General features: G+C 41.7%; 1 protein-coding gene across 2 annotated transcripts in view; it reads right to left on the reverse strand.

Moving 5' to 3' along the window:
• The window catches only part of sidt2 (SID1 transmembrane family, member 2), a 42,288-nt gene extending 32,401 nt beyond the window's left edge, over positions 1–9,887 (reverse strand). For both annotated transcript variants that reach the window (XM_037677426.1, XM_037677425.1), the window contains exons 1-7: positions 9,173–9,887; positions 8,978–9,099; positions 6,052–6,216; positions 5,884–5,929; positions 2,244–2,345; positions 1,877–1,960; positions 1,195–1,360 (exon numbers count right to left, since the gene is read on the reverse strand). In XM_037677426.1, the coding sequence (XP_037533354.1) occupies positions 1,195–1,360; positions 1,877–1,960; positions 2,244–2,345; positions 5,884–5,929; positions 6,052–6,216; positions 8,978–9,099; positions 9,173–9,409 (922 nt within the window). In that variant the 5' untranslated portion in view covers positions 9,410–9,887. The remainder of the gene's footprint in view (positions 1–1,194; positions 1,361–1,876; positions 1,961–2,243; positions 2,346–5,883; positions 5,930–6,051; positions 6,217–8,977; positions 9,100–9,172) is intronic.
• Positions 9,888–10,993: the final 1,106 nt, after the last annotated feature.

Consider the following 10,993-nt stretch of genomic DNA (forward strand, 5'->3'; position numbering starts at 1 on the left):
GCAGAGCAACTCCAGGACAGAGTCTGCTACAGAGCCAGAGCAGCTATCCACATAAAAACACAGTACTGGTCTAGCAACATTTTATAAATATGCATATTAAAAAATATGTTTTAATTAACTTTGGAGAATGTTTATTTCAAGATGACCTTTTTAACATGAGTAAAGACTGTTCTGTTGCATATTTAGTTTACCATAAAAAATAAAAAAAAAAATATATATATATATATATATATATATATTTTTTTTTTTTGTTTTGTTTTGTTTTGTTTTGTTTTTGTTTGTTTGTTTGTTTCGACTCCTCTGCCTCTGGGGTATTCAAAATGAACCGAGGAGTGAATCAAACTGATTTTTGTGTCCAGATAAAACTTCTACAGTCTATGAACACCAAACATTAGAGATGCAACAAAAGAATTACATCTACTGTATTTTCCACCGTAAACGTCGCTCTGCCTTATAAGTCGCATCAGTCCAAAGATGTCTAATAAAGTGGAAAAATCCATAAATACGTCGTTTCGCCGTATACGTCGCATCTAATATGCGTCACTGCTGACGCATAGCATTTGTTACGCATCACCATAGACAACCTGGAAACATGGGCCGGTGTTGTGTCAAAAATCAGCTGGCTGCCAAATGGCAGCCGCGGCAGAGTGCATGCTAGGACTTTAACAAGAATTTAAGAAAATTAACACTTAAAAACAATTGTTTGTTTGTTCGAAATTATAGCAAAGGTGTGTCTCAGTTGAACTTTTCTTTAATAAATGCACTTCGACAGTCAAATCAGCTGCATTTTCAAAAGCCGATACGTGGAAACGTGAATGTGCAGAGGGCGACTCGCTGTCCATTTCTTTAAAAATTAACAAGATAACCATCTAAAAACAATTGTTTGTTTGCTCAACTTTATAGTACAGGTGTGTCTCGGTTGAACTTTTACTTAACGTCAACGGTCAAATCTGATTTAACGGTTGCTCCAGGCAGACGACAGTGGCAGGCTATGGCAAGCCAATTGTGTCATTAATAGCCACTTTTACCTATTACATGATACGACAGCATGCCTTACTACTTGAGTGCCATCTAGCGGCTGAAAACAAGTGACTGAGTAAATATAAAGTAAAAGCTGATTCATATAGGTTGAATCCATCATTCTGCTGGTATCTGAGTATAAACAGATACTGTTACTTTAAATAAGTAACTCACAGGTGATGGCAGGAGAGACCACCACATCGAGGACCTTGGTGCGGTTCCCGGCGTCTATCAGCTCGTCGGGGCGCAGGGGGTAAAACCTCAGTGGACCGCCACATGCCTCGTCCTCTGTTTTTACAACCACCACCACGTAGAAGCTGTTGCTAGGAAAGTCCTTCCTCTAGAAGAACAAGGAGTCATGAGATGTTTGTGGGATGATGGCGTCTATATTCACATGTATTTTGTGCTTTGTCACGAGGCTTAGCATAATGTAAAAAACACAAATAGCAGCACGTCGATGTCTCCCGTCGTTGAGGATTTCAATAGTGAATGTTTTGTTTTCAAATAGAGATTGTTGGGTTTTTTTCTTGCTTGTCTGAAGCAGCGCAGAGTGATGGATTCTGGTGAGTGGAGGGAGCAAATTTGTCCACCACCAAGTTCAATGCAGGAGCCAGGGGATGGACAAAGGCGGCCTTGGTCACCATAGATTACCGGTAACCTTCGGCCACCCCAATCATTTGACAAAACTACACTTTTAAGCAATATCGAAACTAGAAAGCACAGTTTCTGTTTTGCTTAAAAGTCTAGTTTCCTCAATGATCGGGGTGCTCAATTTACATGTTATCATGCTCACAACACAATGGATGATATTTCCAATTCCCCCTCTTCGCTCTGTGACGGGGTACAACAAACCTACCTGCACAGTGATGGCACCTTTTTTAGTCATCGTCTGGTACATCCCAATAAAGGCCACGTTGTTGTCAAGGTCATAGACGGGGCACTATTAAGAAAGAAAAATTAAAACATAAATGATGCACATGATACTTTGATAAATTAAATAAAGTTAAAGGACACATTTAAATAAAAGTAAAAGAAAAAAAAACACAATTGAGCTCCCTCCCCCAATAGCATTTAAAAATTACAGTTTAAATTAAGGCTGTCTGGCAGTGAAATGTAACTTCATGTTGACAAATGAACTATGGGACGAGGCAACATAAGGACAGGGTCTGCTGTGAGGGGACAGGCAGGAGGAGGACATATAATGTCCACAGCTCTGTGTGTACCTGGATGTCCTGAACAGACATAACGGAGCAGGGGAAGTTCATGTCCGCGTTGACCTTGACGATGACGGTATCCACCCCATCTGGGAAGACGTACTTAAAGAACTGAGGAGAAACAAGACAACAGAGGACAGCAGGAAGGCTTTGAGAGAAGGGTTGGATTAGAATTCACTCTTTGGCTGGTCAGCCTCTAAGTTGTAGCTTGAAACAACATAAAAAACTTTTTTTTTTTTTAAATGACTACACTTATGGCTTGCAACCAAACTATTACAATGCCAACCCCTCTATTAGGTCCAGTTTGAAAATGCAACAATTTACAACAATAAAAGCCCGAAGAAGAAACAACAAATGGAGGTTGACAAAAATTAGTTTTTCTAAATGTCTATATTAAGAAACCAGGCCAATGATTGACAAACAGTGCATTGTTTTGGTCAAATATCCATTTCTCATTTAACAAACTATAACAATATTTACTTAAACAAATATATACTTAAAAAACAAAGAAAAACATACACTTAAATGATTCATAGAAAAGCATTCATGCTTAAAGAAAACCAAGCCAGAGCATTTCATGAAAACAAAATTTCCAGATTATTCCCTGAATAAATCATGAAATTCCAGGAAATATTGCAGTTGAACAAAACATTCTGAACTTAAGGACTTCGGTGGCGAGCAGTGTCACATTCAGAGATGACAGGAAGTATACTGCAGCCGTCAGTATGTGCATACAACAGTCATTCCTAATAATTATTTATATTAGACATCAGAAACTAAAAAGCCACCACAGCCAATCACTAAGGATACATATACACACTGATGAACTCTGTGACACTAGAATATTAGCATTAATACATAAACACAGTAAAACCTCAGAAAGATCATCTTTTGATCTGCAGATCTGTGTTCAAGTTCTCCATTTCCCCTGTCTGGAAAACGTGGAGGTAATTCTGCAGATTTCCCTGATTTCCAGAGTCAATGGGAACTCTAAATTGTTCAGAATTGTTTAAGAGTGTTATGTGTAATGAAACGGATGAGCCCCCAAATATGTTATGGCCCGCATGTCTAGGAGTGACTCACAGAACGCACAATGGATGAAGTCCAGACAATCAAAGGCAACAGTGTTCAACAATATGTTCAACAAAATGGTACTTTTAGCTATTTAACTGTCAATAATGGTGTGCCACAAGGCTCAGTTTATGGACTCACTCTCTTTACACTTTATACAAGTAATGTAGATCAAAACATTCCTGACACCTCCTTACATTTCTATGACGACGGTACAATTGTTTATTGCTGAGCTAACACAGTTGCCAAGGTTTTCCTTGAGCTTCCAGTCTGCATTTGACATCATTCAGTCTGACTTATTCCATCTCAAACTGGTGCTAAATGCTGATAAAACCAAAGGTATGTTGGGCATGCATCAGGATACAAAGGTATGTTGTTTTCAAACAGGAAGTTGGTGCCAGCAACTCTTCCTCCTATCTCATCCATGCATGGTGTTCCTACTGAGTTTGTAGATTCTTACAAATATTTGTGAATTTTGGTTGATGCACCTCTCACCACATATTTAAAACTTGATAAAGAAACTGAAATTAAAACTGGATTTCTTTTTCAGAAATAGATCTTGTTTAACTCTGAGTGCCAGGAAATGCCTTGTAGCTGCTACTTTCCTACAGGCCATTGGTGATATTATTTACATGAATCCCCCTGCCAGCTCCTTGCAGATGTTGGATGCTGTCTAGCATGGAGCAGTAAGATTCATAACTGGTTGTAACTACCGTATCCATCATGTATTCATTTATTCATTGATCAGTTGGTCACCGTTATTTACACGGAAACTCTCACACCGGTTAATTTTCATCTATAAATCTCTCCTTGGTCTGCTACCTTCTTATTTCTCCTCCCACTTGTCACATTGTCAGTGCAGTTACGGCGTGTGCCGTCAAGACATCATTACCTGCAGCGTTCCCTCAGTGCAGACTGAACTTGGCAAAAAGGCCTTTTCCTACTCTGCTCCTGTAACCTGGAACACCTTGCAACAGGAAGTGAAGCTGTCCACCTTAATTTATTTAGGGGGGTTTAAACATTTGATAACGTCAATAGAAAAATCAAAGCAAATACCGTATGTTCTTGTTTTTGGTATTTTACCTTTTTTTTATATAATGCACCTTGATTTCATTGTTTTATAACACTATTTTTATTTTCTATTACATTTTATTGTTATCTGTTCTTTATGTTGTCTCTCTAAAACAGGTCTCTCTTGTAAATGAGCCCTCGTGACTCAATGAGACTAACTTGTATAAATAAATCTTGAATGAAAAAATCATAATGGTTTAAATACCGGTAATATATTTTAATAAAAACAATCATCTGAACAGAAAAAAGGGGAAGTGGGAGCCTCGGCTACAATAAACAAAAGCAGGAAGAAGAACCTGCCAGCGGTTGACCGTTGCTGGGGGCTCCCCTACAGTTCAAGATCTAATCCTACAAACAAAAAAACAAAATCAAGGTCTGCCTTTAACTCCCAGATCCAGCTAACAATCAAAACATCATCTTCACCAAGTGACACGGTGAAGATGGAAAACCATCAGATGAACACGTCAGACTCTCCTCTCCGCCGCCCACCCTCACTCATCCAGCAGGCAGAGCTTCTTTTAAAGTCCCATCAGCCAATCACAACAGAGTCAATTAAGCAGACTCATTTGGAAAAGTGATGCTGGGGCATCTAACAGGTTACAATAAGCTGGCTGTAGCAGCTGCCACTGGCAACTAAAAATTTTGTTAAAATATGCAATTATTCAAATAAAGCAGTTAATGTTAGCTTTTGAAAATTAAAATATATATATTGATGTTGTAAATCAGCCATCAGCCTCACTGATTTATAAACATTGACATCAGCCGTAGGAAAACTCATCTTGGTCAACCAGTGGTGCAAAGTTCCCGTTTCTGTGGCTTCCTCCGACATTTAATAACATCTGTGAAACAATCCCACGCTTGCTTCACTGAGGACTCCTAAGTTTCCTCACCTCTGTGGCTCAACTCCAAGAAAACAGTTTTGGTTTCACCTTTGACTTTCTGTAAAAGTGTATTTCTGCAAAACTGTGCATGTGAAAGTAGCCCGAGTTGTTTTTGCTGACAACACAAAGTATCAGGGCAGCAACAATCACAGGCTTTTGTATAATCTGTCATCAGCACCAAGTTCACAACACTAACAGAAAAATATCTTAAAGAAATCAAAGCAGTCAGGATAAACAGCACCGGGAGCATTTTACAACGCACGAGTTGTAAAAACGCAAAACATTAATACTGCTTTAAATAAACTAACCAAACCTTCTGAATATTGTTATTCAAAGGTGTGACAGTGCATGGAGTGTTGAGGATGACATTCAGCTGCTACTACACTGCATTTAGCTCAGTATCTGCAAAGGTGGCAACCAAGATTCACCTTTAGCCTTTGGAGGTGCGGGGCAGGTGATAAAGAGACTTATCTACTCTTTGAGAAACTGTAAAAACTGTTAAATCCCTCCAGTCAGCTTCCTGTTCGCCTACTTCCCCCCAGCACACCCTCCCCACCCATGGCCACGTAGTCTGCTGTGTGTATTTGTGTGACAAGGTTCTGAACACTGGGATCAGGCTGGTTTACCTGGGGCTGGGACGGTGATGCAGTGAAGGTGAATTTCTTGTCCGTCCTGTAAACAGAATGAAAACAACTCGTCAGCCACTGCTGGAAGCTTCACCTTGTAAAAAAATAATAAAAACTCTGGTGTTTGGAGCGGAGCTTAGAGAGCGTTTGTGTTATCAGAGCACTCACTGCAGGGTGAAGCTCTCCACGCGGCTGACGCGCAGCAGGTAGTTTGTACCCTGGCCTGACAGTGTAGACACGTCCACAAAAAAGTACTGGGTCTCAGAGGCGGCCCGCGTCGGAGGTTGGCACAACGTTCGAGCGATGTGTTTGTAAGGGTACTTCCTCTGGTAGCTGAAGATTGAGAGAAGAGAAAAACAGACGGTGTTGAACTGCAGGGAATGACTGGAGACCTTAAGCTTTGTGGTTCAGTCACTCCAAAGTACGTTTTGAAGTTTGAATATTCACACATCTGTGTTTTTTGTCCCCTATCGCTGAGAGAAGAGGGGGACAAAAAGTAGACCAGTCTGTCCGTGCATGTTGTCAGCATGATAACTTTAATAAATTGAAAAATAAGTGAGGGACCAACTTCCATTTTGGCGTGTGGCTACATTTTTTTTTTTTCACCTTCTTCAGGGGTCACCACAGTGAACTAAGTCACACAAAGACATTTACACCAGATGTCCTTCCTGACACAACCCAGACCACTGAGCTACCACAGCCCTCTGTGTGGAGCAGAGAGCTGCCATCTAGGGCGCCCGGGGGAGCAGATGGTGGGGGTTAAGGGCCTTGCTCAAGGGCCCAGAGTGGGGCAGGTGCGGGTGCTTCGCCTATCCCACCCACATTTTTGACAGCGTCAGTACCGAGAGTTGAACCGGCGATCTTCCGATCACAGGCCCACCTTCTCTAGCCTCTGCACCACCACGGTGTGTGGCTACATCTACGTAGTATAAAAAAGGTGTCTATGTGTCTCTGTCTGGCTCACATTTTAGGAAACTGCTTTCTAGTTTAATTTAATGCTTCAAGTATAGTTTCCTCATGTGATTGGGGTGGCCAAAGATGAATCTATGGTGGGTAAGGCCACCATTGGCCACCCCCTGGCTCCCCTATTGCTTCTGGTGCTGGATCCTTCACTCTGTTCTGCCTTGAACAAGCAAAACAAACAAACAAAATAACCTCCCTCTGTTCTTCTCCAAAGTGTAACTCCTACCCACTTGAACATCTTGCACCTAAAACATTAAGGTTTACTGCATCCTCTGCTCAATTTCAGTCAAATTCTTGACAACTACAAACATTCACTATGTAACGTCCTCAGTGACGAGGGACATGGGCGTGTACTGCTCGTTTTCCCTCTAAATTACAAGAAAGTAATAGTCACAACTCAAAGTGAATATTCTTACATAAGAAGGACTTTTTATTAGAGCACTACAACAGGAACAGAGTTCATGTTCTGTAAGTTTAGAATCAGATTATGAACATATCATCATCAGTCCTCTAGAAGCAAACTCAGTTATGACGCAGCTCTGGCTGAAATATATCTGCACACTGCTGGAAACAAACGTTTGTCGTTTCAAAACATACGGTGCACTGGTCATTCATTCGTGTACAAGAAGGAGGTTCCTGAAAACGGAGCTTGTGAATCTCCAAGGAGGAAGTAAAAGTGAAAGTTTCATGTGAGCGCAGTCAGAACACACCTGACCAAGCACCGGCAAGACAACAGGGCAGTTCTGCTGTTACGCAACCAAAATCACTACATCACAACACAGGAGACAAAGACCACAGAATTTAAAACGTACAATAATCTGCTGCACTTCAGACTCCATCTGACTGTGTCAGATTATAATGGCTGTGTCCTCTCGTCGCCACACAGCAGTGACGTGTGTCAATTTACCCTTTTCCCTAAAAGTCACATCTGTAGGTTTGTTACGCCGAGTGGTGACCAACAACTGAACGTGTGATTTTCCTGCCAGACAGGGCCATGCCCTGAAAATCAAATCTATTTTTTATACAAGTGGGTTGGAATATTACAAATCTGCATCTTTGATCATATTAAACAGAAGCAGCTTGAGTTTTCAGAAGGTGCAAAAAAAAAAAAAAACTTTTTCAGCAACTCAGACTGTTTGCTCATGTTTTCAGCTACTTCTATTCCAAAAACCAACCAGTATGATTCATCAGCACTTCATCTCCCAGTTCTTCAACCTGTGCTGTACCTCTGATGATCTCATTCCTAATCTAATCCATCCTTGTCACTCCTAAGGAGAACGTCAACATCTTCATTTCTGCCACTTCCAGTTCTGTCTCATGTCTTTTTGTCCATGTCTCTGTCTCCAGACCATACAACATCACCACTGTCTTGTAAACAGTTCATCGCTATGAATAATATAACTAACATAATATAGGTCATTATCTTTAGTAGCAAACTCCATCTTTGAGGTAAAGATTTATTACTAGCTCATTAATAAAAACTTCTGCACATTCATCAAAGAACATTTGCTGAGACTTTAATGGCACTCTTTAAAAATATGTTGAATTTTTTTTTTTTTACCTTTTTTGTGACAAATGACAACTTTTTACATAATTTAATGAAACTGCAGAGAAATTATTCATCCCCACACGTTGAGATTGATTCTATTTTTGAACCCAGACAGATAATCTCGGTCTCATTTAAAGCTTTTTTAATTGAAATAATTTGTTTACACAAATGCTAGCAGACCGACAGACTTCTCCTCACCTTCGCCCATGACCAAATCAACAAAATTTACAACAGGCACAGGCGGTGAATACACCGCTCCCTCACATGACCTGAAGTCCTGCTCGTAAGGGAAACACAAACAACAGGATCAGATGGTTACATACAGGACCTCCTCAGTTCAGGCAGGGTCTGCTTTAAAACCCAGTTGGACAGAAGCAGGTCCGCTGAGTGTTGCGTAGACTGGTTTAAAACTTGTTAAACGCCATTACAGTTTATTGGAAAAGTGTTGTGACATGGTCAACAGGTTCTCATTTCTCAACTCTCAATAAACTGGACTCAGACTGGGAGGCTGAGGAGCTGGCATTATAATAAAAACACAAATCCATAAAATGTAACTTGCAGGTTCCGACAGGTTTCACTCACAGGCCTCTCAGAATGAGGGGGACTTGAAAGGACATGACAGCCTGCTTCTGCCGGATCACGAACAGGATGGGGCTCTCCACCTGTTGCTGCAGCACATCCACGGACACGCGGACCCCCTCCGTCTGACGAGCAAACACAGAGTCATGGATCCACATGAACAGAGCCAAAGGTTCTGCTCGAACCGGGAGCACCCACCTTGTTCCTGGATATGGTGTGGTTGAAGGCGTAGATGGTCTGGTTTTCGCTGGTGACCGTGTCATTGTAGGTCACGTCAAACTCCGCATCTTTCTGGACGATGGACTTGGACCCCCCCTCGATGGTTCCGGTGCAGCAAACCAACTGGGTCGCACACATCCAGAACACGGCTGCGGTTCCGGCTCGGACCCAGCTGCGTTTATGTCGGGACTTCCAGCGGCTCCTGCTCGGCTCCATTATGACCGACACCTACTGGTGCTCCAGCCTGTGTGGCCGTGCTAATGAAAAACTCCACCCCATGCAGCGCCACAGTGAGCTCACTCAGTAAACAACAAGAGCCGCGAGCTGAAGGGAAAACATGAACATTCACACTCCCTGCTGCGTCTTTGTCAGGTTGTAACAAAGTTAAAGCTGCGGAGACAAAAACACGACGACACGAAACTATGACGCTCGACTCAAGACTCCGCCAAGCTGCTGACTAGCCGAGCTAGCATTAGCATCGTCAGGTTTTAGCCTATCGGACCGAGTCGGGCCAAAAACCACAAAACCAACATTATATTTTTCTAACTCTGCCCGGCGTTACCGCTTGTCCACCTCTACGTTAAAATCGCCACGGCCAGGATAGTAAATACTTATCATCGTTTATGATGTTTACAGTTTTTAAAAAAATCCGTGCCATTAGCGCCCCCATCCACACAAAGTCTGAGGAGGCGTTCTCTGCAGATCAGAAGTGGGCGTTTCTAGAGAATAGGCGTTTGTAGAGGGCAAACACTGATTGGCTAACTGTATTTGCGGGGGGAGTGGTGACGCAGAGGTTAGAAGATGGGCCTGTGATTAGAAAGTCGCAGGTTCAACTCCCAGTATCGTCAACATAAAAAATGTGGGTGGAAAAAGTGGAACACCCACACCTCCTTCCACCCTCATTCGCCCCACTCTGAGCCCATGAGCAAGGCCCTTAACCCCCACCATCTGCTCCATAAACAGGTCTTTCTTGAAAATGAGTTCTCGTGGCTCAGTGAGACTACCTGTACAAATAAAGGGTAAATGAAAAAACGAAAAAAGTTACATCAACTCTTTTTTTAAACTGAAGGTTTCTAAGAAACAGCGTTATATCTGCTGTCAAACACAAGAAGATTATCTTTAGTCCTTGGGTTGTAGGCTGCACCTGACACAGGCTGGCTTGAGTGTGATCTGGGTACAATGAAATATGAAGCATCTGAAGCAAAACCTGCTCCCATTTGTCCAAAAAGTCTGGTCTCAATTAAAGATCATGAGTCCTATGACAAGATAATGGCCCAAAACAAAAGCTAAAAACAAAATTTACTCTTTAGAAGTTCTTCTATGAGACTTGATCTATCTATACCATCACAGACATTTACACCTCCAGAAAGAGGGCCACCTGCATCATGAAGGACCACACTCACCCAGCGCACACACTTTTTGCCCCACTCCCCTCAGGAAGGAGGTTGAGGAGCATTATGTGTAGAACCACTAGACTGAGGAACAGCTTCTACCCTGAGGCTGTTAGACTCATGAATCTCTAACCAGAATAATTACTGTGAAAAATCACATCTTGGTGCTGCTGATCTGTTTCAATGTTAATGTGTTTGTGCATGCTTATCTACTCACACGGACTCATGCTCATTTTTGTGCTGTTGTTCGACGTAATGTTTTTATGCTACTGGTGCTTAATGTATTTTTGGTTGATGTTTGTCTTGGTTTATATCTTAGATGTTATCATTGTTTTTCTTTTACATTTTTATTGTTGGATGTAACTGGGACCCTGTGTATATAATTTCGTTCCACCACATGTACCACATG

This window comes from Nematolebias whitei, chromosome 6 (genome assembly GCF_014905685.2).
Source record: "Nematolebias whitei isolate Nwh7 chromosome 6, NemWhi1, whole genome shotgun sequence".
NCBI lineage: Eukaryota > Metazoa > Chordata > Actinopteri > Cyprinodontiformes > Rivulidae > Nematolebias > Nematolebias whitei.